Raw genomic sequence first — 19,899 nt, forward strand, 5'->3', positions numbered from 1 at the left:
TAAAGACCAGCTCATAAATCAGTTGTGAGTTCCTAGCTTTCACAAGCCAGCCCAATAAGCTCGCAAAGGCGAGGTGGGAACAAACAGTCGTACGATAAACAATATAAACTAACTTTCATTCCAACATAAATTTGTACAACGTTCTTTCAAATATGACATAAAAGAGTCACTAAACCCCCCCCCCCCCCCCCCCCCCCCCCCACACACACACAGATATATATATTGTCCTCTTCTACAAGTTTTCAATAACATTAAACACTAAATAAGTCAATATAACAATTCCCAAAGTGCATAAACATACAATCTATGCCTTCCACGCATGACACAAACTAAAAGAAAAACCTGTCACTCTATTTCCGTCCAGTCTTATGACGATAAGTAAACTGCCTCTCTGCCATCAGTTCCTAGATGGTTCTCCTGACAAAGAATCCCACAACTAGGGATGAGCTTACTTGCTCAGCAGGTAATGCATACTTCCCATCATGAAACAACAATAAAATATTTTTACATGAAAAATAATCATCATGTGAAAACTTTAAATAACAGTCATTACTGAATAAATTCAAAACCTTTCTGAATAAAATTCTTTTCATAATCTTTCCTCAAATATAAATTTTTAATATGCATAGAAAATAAATATAAACCTTAATATGCATAGTATTTACTATAACACACCTCTCAGAGGTACCCATAGAGTTTGTACTGATCAGATACATATTTTCATTTATTTAACCCTTTTTTTTTTCATTTTGCCCCAAAGAACCCTTTTCCAATTTCCCTCGATAGAGCCCTTTATCATTTTTGGGTACTCCACATCAACATACACAGTTTCATATCATAAAATTATAAACTATTTTTCAGTCAATCATATTCTTATAATGAAAATTATCATGATTCATAAATCATAAGATTAACACAGGAAAACCACGAATAAATCATAGCATGTAAGCTTATTAACATATTGAAATAAAAAGACTTTACTTACAGGTTATTTTCAAAACATAATTAATAACCACATAAACTTTGAAAACTTTAAAAAAAATTGCATTGAATATAAAGAGCAGAGCAACGTATGAAATTTTTTCAAGAGATATGAGTACCTACCTTAACACAAGTACAACAAATTCTTATAGTGTCGCTTTGACATGCATCGCTCCCCTTATTGATCACAACCTAACATTCAAATAAGACATAAATACATTTTATGTTCCTTAAAGCTTTTCCCTCCTTCCTCCTTTTAAAAAAATAATTAAATTTTTATTTCATTAATGAATTTAAAAATAAATTATTTTTCGGATTAAATAATTATTAATTCATAAATTCCATTCCAAAATCATTCCAAATCTCTCCTTAAACCTAATTTATAATTAGGTTAGTGTATTTTCGGATTAATTAAATAAAAATTTTTTGAAAAATAATATTTTTGCTAAAAACATTAATTTCCATCATTAAAACATTCCTAAGATCCTTGGGAAATATTTTTGTGAAAGCTTTTTAAGAATTTCAACTTTTAGGAAAAACCATAGTTTTCTAATCTAAAAAATTCTGGAAGAAAACTTCATTTTTCGTGGTTAAAATCATTCCCTAAACCTTCCCTATCAATTTCCTACAGAAATTCCTAAGTATTGGAAAACCATATAATTTATTTCTTAAGAAAACTATGCAGTGAATGGAGGAATGCTTAAATAAATCATACCTTAGTCTTCCGCTTAGTCTCCTCTATAATTTCCCCAAAATTCCTTCGCTGGAAACCGCCGCCAGAGATGCCGTCTAAGTCCTCCCGTTCGCCTCCCTCTCTCCTTTTCGTGCTCCCCTTCGGTTCGGTCGAACAAAACAAGCGGGTGGAATGAAGAGGTTTCGACCTCTTCATTATTTAGGGAGTTAGGGATTTCCAAAAATACAAATTTGCCCTCACTTAAAACATCTCCGTTGTAATACTTACTAGGGGTATTTTAGGTATTATGAATCTTTCATGAATTTTAATTTCAAATTTAAGAAAAATTTGCTATTCGTTCTTTATATCAAATTGCTCTAAAGTTTGCGTGGAATTTTATAAAATTTATTATGTCTAGGGTTTATGGGAAAGCTGATCTACTTCACGAATAGCAGATCAATTGTATCTTGCTTTATTATTGAAGGAGAAATAAAAAAAAAATCTGCCCTATCTTTGTGTTCCTACGCTTTCTTCTCTTTTATTTGCTATTTTCGCAGCACACTCACCTCCAACATGTCCTAGATTTGAAGCCTATAGAAATGGCTATGCAACCCATATGGGTAAAGCAATGCAAAAGTTCTCTGGGCATGGGAACTTTAAATTGGTATTTGAGCGAGATTTTTGGAGAGATGACAGCAATGAAACTGGATGCATTGAAAGGCAAAATAGAACAATTCAAATATGGCATGGAGAAGAAGTTTTTAACTAGGGAGAATTGGATGGAGAGCCGATTTGGATGGGATAGAAGAGATGTTAAGGAAACTCATGAAGATGCAATCCAAAACTTCACCGGTGGGTTTGATTGCTAACCCTAACCTGGAATCGATCGTGATTCCCTTTTCTGAATCTAAGGGGAAAAATCGGACAGGAAGTGTTTGATAAGGAGAGTTTCTTTCATCAAAAACTACCTACTAAGGCTCAGATAAGGGGCAGATTAGGGGTTCTGGATGGGGTGACAACAAGAAGAGAGTTTTATGGTGGAGGTGGAGTGGCCGACCACTGCGGGAGGCATTTTGGGTAAAGGGAGTGGTTGACCTGAGAAGGAGGTGGACGGGCCAAACCATGGGAATCAGATCATGTGAGGCAAGAAAGGTGGGATTCCCACCCTTGACGCATGTGGTAAACATAGAGGGATCATGACAACCGTTACATTGGAGGAGGAGGAAAAAGTTATTGGGGTGGTGGCAATCCTAGTTTTGATGTGAAACAAACTGAATATCTTGCAGCAAGAACTGCACTTATTCATCTTGGTTCTCAAGAATTTAGTTCATATGGTGGAAGAATGGATGTTGATCCACATGCTTTACCCATTCTTGGTAGTTCTCAATATGGCACACCACATTCAACTTCAATTTTAGTAGCTCAAGTGCGGAATATTGATGATATCATATATACTCAAGGATCAAATACCACTTATGGCGTGAGCTTACCCTCAGGGTATGATTATATGTCAAGGAAAGGCCTTCATGGTTATGCTGGAACCGACTACCAAGGGAGCATTTTTTCACATGACCATCTAAATCTTGGAGTCCCAGCAATTGCTAAATGGAAGGATGATATAGATGCTCTTTGTCAAGAACTTGATATACGCGAAGAGGAGTGTCGCCAGGATATGTTTCGGGAGAGGGAAACGAGAGAAGGAATGTGAAAAGGAGTATTTGTCCATAAATAAGAGACATCGTCGGTTATCACTATCTTCTGAATTTACAAAGAATGAATTGTTGCGGACTTGGACTTGAGACTTACTGCCTTGAAGGAATAGCTAGTTGCTTCTTTCAATCATGCTGTCGGTGCTAATTGTTGTACCAACCATATTTCTGATTTAGCATCTCAGCATTTTGGAGCAGCGGAATGAAGCAACTTATTATTTGAGTTCCTGGACTTGTGCCCAAATAACACGCACTTCGACATTGCAAAGAAGCATCATACATCCTTGAACGATTCAAATATTAACCAAGCAGCAAAAGGAAAGTTTTCCCTTCTTAGTGCAAAATATGATGTAGTTAATCCCGTAGCATCCATTGTTTTTTTTGCTAATGTAGCCCAAACTAAGCGGCATAACTCATCAGAGAGTGAGGGTTCCTCTGATTCAAGTGATAGCGATAGCCCAAATGGTGTAAGAAGTTGGCCAGTTGTAAGATCTACAACACCTAGAAGATATGTTTCACCAATGCGGCGGATCCAGGTAGGTAGATCTGGTTCTTTAGGTATGCTTCAATTACCATTAAGAGCCTCAATCATTTTCTAGACAAAGAAAAAATTATAACAAATAGATATGTTTAACCAATTAAGAGTGGGGATGATGAAATGGGTTCATCTACCAAGGAAGCCTTAAAATAATGTCACTAGAATGAGTGTTCAAGATGATATCAGCCTTTTTAAGCACAAACAAAAATATGAAAATGCAGATATTCAAAATAGGAAAATTTTAGAGGTATCCGTTAATGCCAACAAATCTGTCTTATGAAGATGGAGTGCGGGAATGGGTGCTCTCTAAGTATTCTACGTAAGAAAAAACATCATGTTCTTGCCATCAAATTGCTTCTGGAAACTTGGTCCATGAAGCAGAGGAGAAAAAAGAAGATGAGGTGAAGGCCAAGCCTTCAAAACTAGACAGTGTTCAAGTTGTTATGTCTGAAGAGATTGTCATGGCAGAACCATTGCAAGGTGATGCTAATGAACCTTGTTACTTCGATTGAAGATTGTATATCGGTTGAATGGATTCAGCAGCAGGAGGCAGAGTTGAATGAAATGCTTATGAAAATTGTCACGACCCGGCCCGATTAGCTCGTAAATACGAGGCGGGAACGGAATCGGACGTTCAAAACAGTTCACTAATCATATTACATGTATATAAAAATTTCTAAAAAGACTTCAATAACAAAAAAGCGCCTCTAAACATTTCATTTCATTTCAAAAGAGAGTTCATCTTCTATTTACAAGGTGACTATAACATTTAAACTATTCATGCTATGACAAAACCACCCAAAAGAAAAGTAACTACAACTAGGAAAACAAATATAAGAACCTGTCACCCGGGGTACGACGATTGTAAGTAAACCTTGGGTGTTCCGCCATCACTTTTGAGAAGCTTCTCCTGAAAATTTTTCAAAGCTAGGGAGTGAGCTACGCTCAGCAAATGATAACTACATCTAAAGTTCATGTGCATGAAAAAGAAAATAATATGTAGGTTGATAACATGTGCTAGTGTATGTCCAAAGTCATATACTATGTTTACTATATGCTTAACATGAGAGATCTATTCAATTATATGCTTATTCTCTTATTTGTATCATGTACATCCATACCGGAGTACCGAAATTGTATTGATCAGGTACACATATTTATGGCCATATCATTTTCCTTTCTTTCCATATTGTCTCAAAGGCCGTATTTGCTCCAAAGAGCCACATATTGGTACTCCTTCAACAAACACAAGTTTTGCATTTCATATATCTTAATATAAAAGGATAAGATGAATCATACATATGATGTTGATTTAAGCATGAAGATAATGCACTTGTTTTAGCATGACATTAAAAGAGTTTTCTATCCAAATAATTATATGATTTAAGCAAGTCAATACTAAGTGAACATGAGACATATAAGCATGGCATATAAACAACTTGAACATAACAAAGACATAAGGAAGCCCATCTAGCTCTTGAATCTTTGCTTCATTTAGACTCAAAACATATGAAGACTTACAATAACAAAATACTCAAAAACTCTCATGACACCAAGTCTCACACAAACCTAAGATTTGCTAACTTGCTCTGATACCAAATTGATGCAGGCAAAAAAATTAGGACAACCCCTAATTTTTGCAAGCAAAATGAAACACTTCCTAGGATAATAGAAAATATAGAAAAGAAGACAAATTACAACTTTATATCATAAAAGAAAGGCACTTACAACTTTTGATATAAAATTAAACACCTAAACTTGCATTCAATCCATCGAGAAGAGATACATGTGGGGTGGATATTTGCGGAGAGAAGAAAGAGGTTAGAAGCCGAGACGAAGTATAGCTCGCAAGCTATAGGGGGGAGAAGAAATGGGGGACATAGCTCGCAAGCTATTCCCGAAGAAGAAAAACCCTCGGGTTTTTTCCAGTTCCAAAAATCAGCCACATCAAAAACTCTCTGAAATAGCCACATCAAAAACTCTCTAAAATAGCCACAAACTCCCTATTAATAGTTAAAAAGAAGCCCAAAATACACCTAAAACACAAATTGATATAGGCAAAAAAATTAGGACAACCCCTAATTTTTTCAAGCAAAAAGAAACACTTCCTAGGTCACAAAAAAGAAACAAAGACACTCTTGAAATAACAAAAAAAAAACAACAATTTTATAACATAAAATGACACTTACAAACTTTTAAAACATAAACTCCTAAAATTGCATTTGACAACCCCTAATTTTTTCAAGCAAAAAGAAACACTTCCTAGGTCACAAAAAAGAAACAAAGACACTCTTGAAATAACAAAAAAAAACAACAATTTTATAATATAAAATGACACTTACAAACTTTTAAAACATAAACTCCTAAAATTGCATTTCTTGATTTAGAAGAAAGGTACTGATGACATTGAACTTGTGGATAGAAGAAAGAGGCAAGAAGACGAGACGAAAGGGAGGAGAAGCTCGCAAGCTTTCCTAGAAGAAGAGGAAAAGAATGGAAAAAGCTCGCAAGCTTTTCCAACAAAAACCCTCAGGTTTTCCATTCCAAAAATCACATCATATCATTCTTTTTTGCTTACAAAACATATACTATATATAAAAGAAAAAGGGCAGCCAAACAACCAAAAAAAGGGTCAGTAATTATTCCATAATAGCACCCGGAAAGGCAGCACAGAGAACCGGACAAAGCAGCCACGGGACCAGCGGCCTGGGGAGAAACCGAAGGGGCACAAAGGGGATCGGAACCAGCACCCAGCAAGGGAGAAGAACTAGCCACAGGAAACAGCACATGAAGAAATTGAGGGGACACAAAGAAGGGGCAAAGCCAAAGAGCCAAAGACAATGGGAAATGAACCAAATAATGACACTTTATGTGCTGAATAAGAAGAAGAAGCTCATTAATGAACTGACTTTAGTAGAAACTTACAAAATTTTCAACTTAACTTATTTTAACCCCTTCTTGCCTACATCATAAAATCTACTTCAAATCATGCTTGATGGTTTTAGAAAATACTAGGAGCTCTCAACACTTAGGCAACTACTATTTCTAAAGGCCCTACAACTTTATGTCATAGATGAAGTTAAGCATATTGTTAGCAAAACAATACGGTGCGATGAAGAATTGCATACAACATTGTTCCCTTTACTAGAAAAGCTCATAATGAGCGACATGAAAAATTTAAATGGTTTGTGGGGAACAGAATGAAGCAATACACAAGCTCTTCCTGACAGGAGAAAATTTCTTTCTTGCTTGATGAGCATGATTATCATAAAATGCAAGAAATTAAAAGACATTTCAGCTAATATCCTCCCTTCAAAAATTGATACTGGAATCATGTAATGCAATCCTCACTAATTTACTTTCATTCACATCAGATGAAAGGGCAAAATTTCTCAACTACAAGTACTTCATTTATACGATTGTCATGGCTTCGTTCATTTTTCAGCTTGCCTTTTATCCTGTAAGTAAAGCTTTAAACTATATTAAGACTGAAAGCACATGAAAAATGAAGCAAGCCTTGGCAAGAAATATTTGATGCATAAATAAAAAATTTGGAAAGAAAAGTTATCCTCATCCGAAGAGAACAGTCCATCTGTGTACGTATGACTGCTTCATGGCCCACCCAACCACCCAAGTGAGATGTAATAACTCCCCTGATTATTTTGGCATTCTCAGTTTTGTTGATGTCATGATCCACTTTTCTAGGATGTCATAATGCTCTATTCTTTTCGTTAGCTTGATCTAATGTATTTTCTTTCTTTTTTTTAATTATTGGTAGAAATCTTATGTTTTTGTTTTATCATGTATCTTTTCACTAGCTAGCTAAATTTTTTTTACTTAATAACAACAATTGATTTCCTCAATTCCATATGAGCTTTAAAACATCTTGAGAATCTTAAAAAGATTTTGCAAAAAGAATAATAAGAAGGAATGCCTTCAAATTCTATCTTTTACTAATAACTATTAAAGACGACCAATCTAAATCTCATTCTCCAAATATAAACTATCGTCCATTTCACCCATTGCCTTAGTCACCAATGACCTAGCGAGTCTAACAGGAGCAGCATCCACGTGTAAAGGCCTCCTTAAAAAGTATTCAAGAGAGTAAAGGTGGGTTACATGAAGTAATGAATTCGAAGGCAAGGAAAAGAAAAACAAATCATAGTAATAGGTGGTTCTTCATAGCAATCAATGTTAGGAGACCACTTAAGCATCCACATCATAAAACCATCCACATAGTATTATCTTTGTGTAAAAGACTATAATAATATGCTTTTATTGATAACCTGATAAGCACATTGGCGGATGGATGGAGGGATATGTTTTGGATGCAAGTGCATCAGGGGACCATGAGTATTCTAGCAATTCAGCACCTAGAGCTGCTGGCTATAGGCCAGGGGAAGGAAATATGTGTCCTACTTCTATTCTCTTTTCTGTCTACCAATAATAAAGAATTCATTCACTATTGAATTTGAAATTCAGAAGGTAGAACCGTGAGACTGATAGATTAAAACAATAAATTATATAGGCTAACGGACAAAAGGTTAATGGGAGGAGTTCTTTAAGGAGCCCCAAACTTCATTATGATAATATCTTTCAATATTATCAATTAGATTAAGTGGCTGCCCGGTAATGAATTTGTTTTTGATAAGTATTCAGCATTGTGGAATTTCTTAGGCTCATGTTTTTTTTTTCTTCTTCTTCCTAAGAGTTTTTGACAGTCAAAACGAGATTTTGACTTTTAACAGGACACAATGGAGAAAAATGATTCATGTAGTCGACCCCACGTAGTGGGACAAAGGCTTGATGTTGTTATTGTTGTGTTGTTCTTCCTAAGAGTCTTGGGACAAGGTTAGACTTGAATGTCATCCCTCTGTATACTTTTGAAATTAAGGAAAGCATTGCCTCAACTTTCTAATTTTACCCTGGAATTTTCAACTCCAATGTGAGTGGATATGACTAAATTCAAAACCAATGTAAAACGTATAAAATACTATTGACTTGATGTAAAATATCTATTTGAGACTGAAATCTTGCATGTAGTGCAAGTTGCCCGACAAAGAAAAGGGTTCTTAAATTATCAAGATATTTGTAGATAGCCGAAGGGTTTGAGATTTTTACTTCTCTAAATGTGCTAAAATTAATTTTATGCAGAAGCTTAGGCTAGGACCATGCAGATATCATTAGGGATATTGTATGTGCCTCGATATTTTTTTTCCAATGTTTGCTGAGTTATCTACTATTGTGAAACTTTGTCCTTAATATGGCTCAACTTCATGTTGATGAGCTATGCATTACCGTAGGCATTGTGATTTTATTAATTGCTTTCCTATTTGGCAGGTGTGGCATGCTGTTAGCAAGGACAGAGTAATTCTACGTAAACAATATTTAGAGGCAATTATACCACCATTCATAGCCATCCTAAGACGATGGCGGCCTCTTTTGGCTGGAATTCATGAATTTACATCCCCAGATGGTCTAAATCCTCTCTTTGTTGATGACCATGCTTTGGCATCCGATGCAATGCCTATTCAGGTGAGTTGGTTAATTGGGACTAAAAAATAATTCTACATACAATTGACTTTTTCACCTGGTTATATTTAGCTCTTGTATATTTTTAGTTATTTATGTATCTCAGAATACTTGCAGGGATATGTTTAGTGCTTATTATATTAGAACTATCACTAAATGCAGCTGTAAACATGACAATGTGAATACATGGTTAAGATGGATTCAAAATATTTCAACTTGTTGGGATTTAGTGCAATAAGGGTAGTTATTTCTATGCATGAACATTATGAATGTTCATAGATGAAGAGATGGATATGAGCAAGAGTTCGAAGAGAGAAAGATCAATAGATGATTATTATAAGAAAAATCTCATTGTTTTATTCCTTGATCAATGCCTCAACTTTGCTCTAGGGGTTTTGATGAGGACATCGATAGACGTTTTCGACGAGGATATCAACGCAGGAGGCGCAGATCGATGGCCACGATCCACAGTCTTTATTTTGATGCTTAGTTCTATTTTGATTCTATTTTAATGTTATGTATTATTTGATATTACCGATTGTACCCTTTCTTTTAGTTGTCTTGAGTAGTAGCCCCAGGGGTATTTACGTCATTATATTTTGTTTTGTTTTTTAGGCCTATATATTATGGCCTCCTCTATTGTATCATGATTATTGATGAATGAATTTTTTTTTCCTTGTTGATCTCTTTGTGAGTTCTAAAATTTTCCTAGATCTCTTTGTGAATTCTTGAGGATAGAGTATCGTGGATCTCTTTGTGAGTTCTAGTGGATGTGGTGTTGAGGTTAGTGGCTTTACATTTTCCATTCCACCTACCCCTATTTCTTTCTTCGCCCCCTTCAAGAAATCCTCACTCCCACCAACTTCCTTGGAGAACCCGAGCCCCTCCCTCCTTGCCGCCGACCTCCTTGGGACGCCCAAGCCGCTGGCCACCTTCCCACCCGCCGGTCGACAATTTGGTCACTGGCCTCTCATCATCCACCTGCTGGCCTCTTTTCCCCTGGCCTTCAAATTTAAAATTCAAATTTCGAATTTCAAATTCTTTCCATTTAGGGAAATCCAAATTATGAAAGTTTCTATATTGAATCCAAATTTAAAATAAATCAACTTGGATTTAATTTTCTTCTTTCCTAATATTCATTACCTATTTGGAAACTCCTTCCATCATTCCCCAACCCCCTCCCTCCTTCATGATGCCGCCGGCCCCCTTAACGGGCTTCCCCCATTAAATGCTCATTCACTCCCTCTCCCTTGTTTGAAATCCAAAAATTGATTTCAAATAATTTTTCCTCCAATTTCACTTAAGCTGAAATTGATTTCAGTTTTTATTCTAAACTCCTCTCCTTTCTCTCTCCATGCCGCCGGCCCCCTCCATGGCCGCATCCCATTAATTCCTCCCATCAATGCATTAAATGCCATCTATTTGAAATCAAATTTCAAAGTATTTCCCTCCCAATCTAATCAAAATCTAATCTTAATTTCAGATTTCTATCAAACCACACCTCCACCCCAATCTAACCTAATTTCTTCCAAAACCCTAGCCTCCTCCCCACTTCTTCTAGCCGTCCAACACCCTCTCCTCTCTTGGGCTTCCTCCTCATGTTCCCTCATCCCCATGCTTACCGTGCATGGCCGATCCTGAGGTTGATCACGATTTTGCATACAATAAGCAAGGGGAGATCGACATTTTCCTCTCCCCCTTCTACAAACCGGATTGGGAGTATGACGTCACCGTTGAACGCTACGTCAACCGTATCGTGTATTGTCTTGCCGGGACCATTGAACTTCAACGACCAAGAATCCCGTGGTCCCTCATTGGACGCTCTGTGCTGCCTCCAACTTCGGCTACCTTCCCAACAACTATGTTCCTCGGCTCGTCCTGCCTAGTGGTCACTTCATTTATAGTGTGGAAGATCTTCCTCCGCTCAACCTAGATTCGTAGAGAGAGAATAGATCCTCAAGGTGAATATCTCATTATTAACTTTTGGATTTGTGTTATGAGCTTTTATATTACTTCGCCTTTATATTTGATTGAGAGTGTCTTGGTTATTCTTCACGTATTTCTTTGCCTAAGCAAGTGGAAGACCGCGAATTTTTGTAACTTACTTTGATTTGATGCATAACGTTATAAAGGTTAACTTCTACTAAATTCTCTTGTTAATCTTTTGTAACTCCAAGCATGTATTACATCATATTTGGTATCAGAGCATGGTAAGCATGTCTTGCATGTGCTAGAAGTTCTTAGGAGTCTAGTTAACCTTTCTGAAACCCGTTTGCATGCATACCATTGCCCCGTTATTTTAGTTCTCTGTTTTTTCTTTGCTGTCCAGTAAAATTCTGCATCGTTTTCATCACTTTAAGCAAGTCTACTTCACTGTCTAAGTTCTATCCTTGTCACAACAACATCCCTAATTGCTTAGGTTGCTTAGATAAACTTTATAGCTTGTTGTCCAAGTTTTTCCTGCACCAATTAGTGGCATTTAGGTGAGTCTAAGCTAGTGTTTAGGTGTTGTCTACAACCTAGAAACCATCCAAAACACTTGACAACTTAGGTCCTTGCTATAGTTTGCTGTTTTGATCACTTCAGCATCATCTAGAGGCATTAGGAGCATATTATCTTAGTGTCTAGGTGTTGTCCACCACCCCGATACCTTCCCTAGTGTCCCCTAGCATCCACCCATGGATCCGGAACATATTCAAGCGACTCTAGACCTCATAGTGGGCCAACTTGGGATGGTTACTCAGCAAATTAGGAACATCCAGACTGATTTAGCGGACTTTAGACACCAAGCGGATGATCGACTATATAACATTGAACGATTAGGACACCCCGCGATTTACACCCCATCTAGACCACATTCACCTAATGGTGATGAAGCTCGAACTAATTATGGACCACCTCGAGATCACTATCGTCATAACCATAGACCCAATCAGGAACCCGTAGGACATGAACCCACTTGGAGAGATAACGACGCTCAGCTACTAAAGAACTTCCATATAGATGCCCCTTCCTACGATGGCACCCTCGACCCCCAAGTCTTTTTAGATTGGCTCAAAGGGATGGATAGTTATTTCAAATGGTATAGCATTTCGGAAGCTAGGAAGGTTAGGTTCGCTGAAATGAAACTTACTGGCCGTGCCAACCAATATTGGACAAACTTGGAAAACATGCGCGAAGCTCGAAGTGAGCACCCCATCACTGATTGGCGAGCTATGAAGCAAGAGCTATGGAGAAAATATCTTCCTCGTCATATTACCCCAAACTCTTAGATAAGTGGAATAGACTGACCCAGGGAAGCAAGCCCGTGAAAGTTTACATCTCCACCTTCGACGATTTCTTGATTCGTTGCAATGACGAAGATTCCACTACCCCTGCTCAACTCCTGTCCATGTTTAGAGCTGGCCTGAGGGAAGATCTCCGAAATGAACTTTTTGCGAGAGGAGTTGATACCTTAGAAGTAGCCTGCAGTTTAGTGCTTGACCTCGAAGAGTCTAGGACAAACCATAAATTTGGATTCTACTTGGTGTTAGCTCATTAATGTTTGAGCTGAAGTTTAGCTCAATAATTGGTGGAATAAATGCACTTCCTAGCTCATAAATTCAAAAAGGTATTCTCACTATTATGAAGTGAACTTGTGTCTCTTTCCTTCCCCTTGTCTTTTCGGTTTCTGCTGGCTGTTGCTGTTCTCGTGGTCACTCCCTCTTGGTTTTATTCCCTGGTTGTTTTCCCGTGAAGTTCTGCCCTGTTTCATGTGCTGGCTCTTCGAGTCCTTTGCTGGCTGGGCTTCCTATGGCTTTTGGCTGGGTTTCCCGTAGATGTTTCTCCCTGTTTTTCTGTGCAGTTTTATGTGATGTTATGGTGTCTTTTGGCCTTTCATTTCCTTAAATCTGGTTGGATTTGGTTGGAGGTGCTATGGCTGTTTAGTTTCCTTGTTTTGCCTATATAATAGAGATGTTTTGGGATGGAAAAGGTTGTTGAAAATCTGAGTAGAATCTCTACAAAACCTGAGGGTTTCTTTCTTGGAAAAGCTTGAGAGCTTGTTCCACCCCATTTTCACCTCTCTATTTCGTCTTGGCTTCTAACCTATTCTTCTCTACGCAAGTTCCGCTCCATCTATATCCTTCTTCTTGAGCTCTGGAAGTTGTTTGTTGGCTGAAATTTGGAGACATTTGCCAGAGGAGTTTGGTAGGACGTTGGAACCTTTTGCAGTGGACCCTTGGTTTGGAAACCTAAGCACAATTTTATTATATTTTCCTACTCTCGTTGCATGTGAGGAAACCGCTAGACGGTTATTTTGAGGATAGCGTTTTTATGTTATTATTTTGTTTCGTTTGATTTTACTTTTGTTTCTCCAATTGTTTGTTTGGTTGTTTGCAAGCTATAGTGAATTGAGTTTGGTTTTTAATTTGTCCGGATGTTCTCCAACTGTCTTTTCTCTCTAGTTTGCTTACATCATTTGTTCATGCCTAAGTTTATTGGTTTAAATCACTAATTACCATGAAGTTTTGAGGAGCCGACTTTTGATATGCTAATATGATTGCTATTAGTCTTAGGAATAGGATGACGGTGATATCTCACTATTTCTAAGGATCATCGAGCACGGAAATTAATTTTCCTTTTTAGCTCATAGGCCATTAATAAATCTTGATATAAGTACCCATGGACCACAACCAGTGGTGAGCTCTTTAAATTTATTCAAATATTCAATTAATATTGATGTTCCATATTTGAGGTTCAAAATTCCTTAGCAAGCTTTCTATTATAATATATTTGGTTGCATATTTTATTGAGCTAATTTTTCATTTAATCTCAAGTGATTTTAAGTGATTCATCATAATCTTTGCCAGATCCTGCCAGGTTAACTTTCATGAATTGAATGTATTGTCAACTACCCATTAGATGCTAGAAGATATCTTTTAAAACCTGTACTCAAACCCTAAAAGGTATTTAGATAATGCTTTCCATTGAAAGTTGGAGATTCAACCTCAACCGATTTTGATCACTAGAAATTATCATCTCTTTGTGGTCTAGGTTTTGTTCATATTATTTCGACAATAGTTTTATTGAGTTGGGTAGTGTTCAAGTTCTTCATAGTATAATTTTTTATTTTATATGTACGTCAATTTGTTATTTCATAGTACAATAGAATATTAATGTCATTCATTAATATATTATGTAGTTATAATACTAAAAAATACTTTCAACTTTCATTTTCACTTTATGCAATTTTTTGAATGTGAGGCTTACGCCTCACATCATGAACAAGAAACACCCCAATATCTAATTTCACAATTTTAAATCTTCGCATGTCCGTACTCTCATGATCAAGGCATCTTAGTTTAAGTGGCTAAGTTATAGGTCATATTTTCTAAAATTAAAATAGTATAACTTTTCTTGTATATGCATTAAGATCATACTTGCATGATTTTAAAAGTGCTTAGATGAGCTTAACTGACCATCTTTTTTAGACAGGATTGTTTAGAAGTCGAGCTAACTTAACCTTATGTGGGATTTCAAGCTTGTAAGTCTCATGCATTTCATTCGATTTAGGTCCCAATTACCATCTATCGACAATTCTCACTTTAGATTTAAGACATGAGGATTATATTTTTTTAAGTTACATGGTAATCCCCCACCTTCTTGGGTATTTCCTCAATCTTGTGTTATTGTCATATGAGCATCAATTTTTAAGATCAAAATGATCGATTTTAACATAAATTTAATTTTAAAATATAAAGCTCAATATATAATGATTTTGAATACCTCTGAGCTTCTCAAAATAAAGTAGTCATATGTTTTTTCGTTGGCTTCCATCCAAGAATTAATTTCATTCCTGTTTGAAAATCTCAATGACTAAATATTTGACAAAAGTTTCTAAATAAACGTATGAAATATTAGCCAGTATTTTGATAAACAAATATAAATCAATATTTTTATAAAAATTTTCTGAAGAGATAAATATTCTTTAGATGTAAATAATCATTGGAGCTTGCCCATGTGGGGAACCTATACACCAAAATAAAATTAACATTATTCAATCAAGCATATTGGATTGGGTAATATCTATGGGAAAAAAAATGTAATTTGGTTTTTGAGTCTATAGCTAAATAATATTTTTATTTCCTTGAATAATATTTTTTTTATTGTACTCAATCAAAAAATATTTCAAACCATTGAGGATTGCAAAAATCCCACTTAACATTTACTTAAAATTTAATATAAAAATCCATCTACCCTCCACAACTGTTTGTCGAGGATAACAATTTTGTAATTGACCTCGGCTCATAAAGAGTCAATGTAATATCATGTATCACTATGTTCACTCTCAAATGACTTCTTGCTAGTAAGGATATAGTACGTATCCTTAGATCGATTGTTTTACCACCAAATGACACTGCATAACAGCGCTTATGATTGAATTGCTCTGACTGGGTGGTTCACCATAAAATAACACCATTATATTATGGTCATGACCATAATTCTGATGTTCCCCAATGGCTCTAGCACCCTTGAGTTTTGAATTATAAGATGCGCTTGATAGGACATCAAGCTCCTTTTTAGCTAAGGTCGACTTAAAATTGTCCGCTTAGACAAATATTCACCCTAATTTTACATGATCTCCTTGAAAAACAGAGCTCATGGCTGCTAAAGGGGATCTTTTTGTTTGGTTAGATTGACTCTCTCTATTAACTAGGTACACCATGGTTCATGACAACCTAGGATAATGGAATCATGAGATCTTAATCAAATTCATCATCATTCTTCCCACCATCCACTTTAAATAGATGGTAGGGAAATTTCATCTCAATAATAAATCAAAATTATTGCTATTATATTCATAGCATTTAGCGTCTATTGACCAGCCTTAATTGAAAGTTCTGTCTTGTCACTAGTAGAGGTAATTAAACATAAGAGCTTGTGCTATGGGGAATTTGGAATCAGAGCATAAAGTCCTCATAATGTGAGAGCTAGTAGTGTCTTATTTGTAACCTAATCTTCCTTGTAAAAATTCGACCAGGAAGAAAATCCTCTCAAAAGATCTGGGCATAAATTTGTGGAGTGCACAGAAAAAATTCAGAATTTTTTTTTTCTATATTTAAAGTTTGTTTAAGATGGCTATAGCTTTTCATGAAAACATTTTTTTAAACTGTTGGGAGAAAAACATATTTTTTAAAGGCTTTTGCGGTATTATAGATTTTTTTTTTTTTTTGACAAAATCAGACATCATATTTCTTAACGCTACATCACTTAATTAGATTTGGTTGAATAAACAAAATTTTTCCCATCAGAAAAATTTCTGGATGATAGCAATAATGTTGTAGCCAAATGAAATTGCGGCAGATTTCTTGAAAAAAAAAAGTGTGGAACCTCAATCAATGTCTCAACTTAAGCCCTATGAGTCTATTTTATATAGTGGGGACACCTAGGGTTACAAGCAAATTAAACAATACCATAATTAATAGCAAATAAGTCCTAATGGAAATAACAAGGCAAGAAGTAATCTTAATACAGCAAAATCCAAGTTTTCCTAAGTATAATTGTGAAATAAAAAATAGAAGATTTAATTAAACATGTCATCAGACATTGAACATAAATTTGAATCGGATGGGCCATCATCACATGATATTGCCTATCAATTTGGTTTTCCACTTATTTTTCTATGTTAGCTTTGCTGAGAACTTGAATGCAGATTTTTTGAATATTTTGACCTGAAATTTTATTTTACTAACCTTTAATTAGTAATATCTTCTTGATTAATTTACTTTTTTTTGCTGTTTCAGGCTACTCTCTACATGACATCCCCTCGGTGGGCTGCTGCTTTTGCATCACCTCCGGCTGCAATGGCGCTAGCAATGGTAGCTGCTGGTGTTGGTGGTGATGCCACAAGACCTGTTAAATGTTCGTCGCTTAAGCATGGCCCATCATTTTCTGAGCTGAAACCGGTCAGTCTAACTGCACTTTTAAGTCTTCCAAAACCTCCTGATATGCCGAACAATTCGCTTCCTGCCCCAAAAGATGCAGCTGCTGTGAGGGCTACTTCTATCGCTGCTGCTGCACGAGACCGTGAACGCTTGGCTAGGATTGGTTCTGGTAAAGGTCTTAGTGCCGTAGCAATGACAACAGCAATGCAAAGGAGGAATGAATCTGATCTTGAGCGTGCTAAGAGGTGGAATACTACAGAGGCCATGGGAAGTGCATGGACTCACTGCATTCAGTCAGTTGACTTGAAGCCAATATTACGAAAAGAATATTCTACATTACAGAATAAGTACTCTAGTATATTAGTAGAGAGTTTAGCTTTAGTACGGAACATGCAGCATATGGAGGTATGTTGGTTTCTTATCCCTTTTTTTGGGTGTGTGTGTGCTTCTTCAAAGTTGATTTACTGAAACTCAATGTCTTGCAGATTAGTAGGCGTTCCCAACTTCATGCTTTAGAACAACTACGCAGGTTCATTGGGAGTCGAGCATGGAGGAAATTTATTCACTGCCTTACTGAAATGGACAGACTTTTTGGTCCGTTCAGTGACAGCTTGTATAGTCAGCGAGTATGCTTCTTCCTTTCTAGCTTATATAGTATCTACATTATGCCAATATAATGATATTTTATTTTTCATGTCATCTTTTGTGGTCTGTAAATCATTAAGATGTTCTGTTTTTTATGGATTTTAACATCTACACAGGTCTTTTGGAAACTAGACTTTATGGAAGGCTCTTCAAGGATGCGGAGGTGTTTCAAAATTGACTACCATGGCTCTGAACATTTGGGTGCAGCTGCAGATTATGAAGATCACGTCTCACAGCCAAAATCTGATGGAACTTTTATTGCATGCAGCAAGAATAGCAGAGAAGCTTCCTTTACTGCTGATCTTCCTTCTACAGCTTCCATTCTGGTTGCTGAGGCAATTTATATGGATGAAGGAAATGAAAGTGAGGAACAAATAGAAAATGGTATACTTGACAGTATGACACAGACTCAGCCCATGATTACTGAAACTGTAGAAGTTTCTTCAGATGAAAGAAATGCCAAAATCTCTGCTGCTTCGCTTGATCTAGTTCAGTCAATGCCAATGAATGCCTCTGGACATGTGCCAAAGGACTACGATGAAAAACTTATTCTTGAACTAACTTCATTGTTGGTGCGGCCATTGAAGGTTGTGAGAGGAACCTTTCAAGTATGTGCAGACATTTTATACTCTAAACCCAGTCATACGTTTTTTTTTTTTTTTTGTTAATTAATTCTTTATTCAGCATCTGCATCCATGTTTAGATTAGCATGTTGTAATCGTGGTATAGGTCAACTAGCCTGCTATTGGTATCAAAAGATTTAATGTATGCTAGCAACTATATGCATTTTCATGCTTATGCATTAGATTCATACTTTTCAAAAGCTTGTTTGAAGTTCGATGCATTACTCAGTTCTTTTTGGTAAATTTAAACCTGCACTTACCATATTTTGTCTTCTAATAAACATGAAACTTTTGTTCTTGTTTTTTTCAAGGCATTGTAGTGGACATTTGACATGATTTTGTTATTCTTGTAACTTGTTTTCAACTTTATTTAATCTTGCATCTTGTATTGTTTTTGAAGTAGTTATATTGAAAGTGTTAGGGGAGAAAACTGGTGTCGTATTCTCTAGAGATCCCTGTTGATCCCTACAATCGCTCCATTTCTTGGTTCGACTGACCACGAAGAGAACAGTGGATAATGGATGCATTATCGCACGAAATCATTTCCAAATGCCTCATTTGCATTAAATGTTGCACATTTTGTAAAACAGACTGCACTAGCATGTCCAAAGCATTGAGATTATAAAGGATGGACCCCCTTGATTGATTCGATCAAGTATAATAAAAACGACGAACAATGGACACAACATTATGGAAAATTGGTTCAAAGCACCTCGGTTACAAAAAAACTTTTGTAACCATCATTAGTTTCACAAAATAGATTATGCCAACAACTTTGGAACGCCAAAATTACTTTAAAAAATGACCTATATTACATATACACTATATAAATGCAGTGACTCGAATTTGACTCATGCGTGTGACAAAAATTGGTCAGTTTTACGAAAAAAAAAAAATTCTACTCTATTGTCATCTGTTGTACCTTCTCTCTCCTCCAATGCCGCCTAAAATAAATATAGCATGCTTCTTTCTTGGCATGGAAAATATTGTTTGAAAAAATTTCATGCATGTACACCAATCATGTGTCTATTTTGGCCCGATGAGAGTAGAAGATAAAGCTATTATGTTTATATCATGTGTACACATTTTTCTTAGTATGATGGTGATAGGAAATACTTGATTTGAAGTATTTCCTAATCACTTTAGCAACAAATCTCACAGCAAACTGCTGTCCTCAGCAGGAAAACAGCCAAAAACAGTAGGAAAACAGGGAATAACTGCAGAAAAACGGATAAAAGACTTGTATTTTACTAGTAGTTGCAAGGAAAATAGC

General features: G+C 36.2%; 1 protein-coding gene across 3 annotated transcripts in view; it reads left to right on the forward strand.

Moving 5' to 3' along the window:
* The window catches only part of LOC110099829 (BEACH domain-containing protein C2), a 111,554-nt gene that overhangs the window by 60,675 nt on the left and 30,980 nt on the right, over positions 1 to 19,899 (forward strand). For all 3 annotated transcript variants that reach the window (XR_003703094.1, XM_020827122.2, XM_020827121.2), the window contains 4 exons: positions 9,242 to 9,436; positions 17,218 to 17,763; positions 17,844 to 17,984; positions 18,120 to 18,611. Coding sequence is in view for 2 of the 3 variants with exons in the window: in XM_020827122.2 (XP_020682781.1) it covers positions 9,242 to 9,436; positions 17,218 to 17,763; positions 17,844 to 17,984; positions 18,120 to 18,611 (1,374 nt within the window). In the remaining variant the exon portion in view is untranslated. The remainder of the gene's footprint in view (positions 1 to 9,241; positions 9,437 to 17,217; positions 17,764 to 17,843; positions 17,985 to 18,119; positions 18,612 to 19,899) is intronic.

The sequence above is a fragment of the Dendrobium catenatum genome, unplaced genomic scaffold (genome assembly GCF_001605985.2).
Source record: "Dendrobium catenatum unplaced genomic scaffold, ASM160598v2 fragScaff_scaffold_1608, whole genome shotgun sequence".
Taxonomy (NCBI): Eukaryota; Viridiplantae; Streptophyta; class Magnoliopsida; order Asparagales; family Orchidaceae; genus Dendrobium; species Dendrobium catenatum.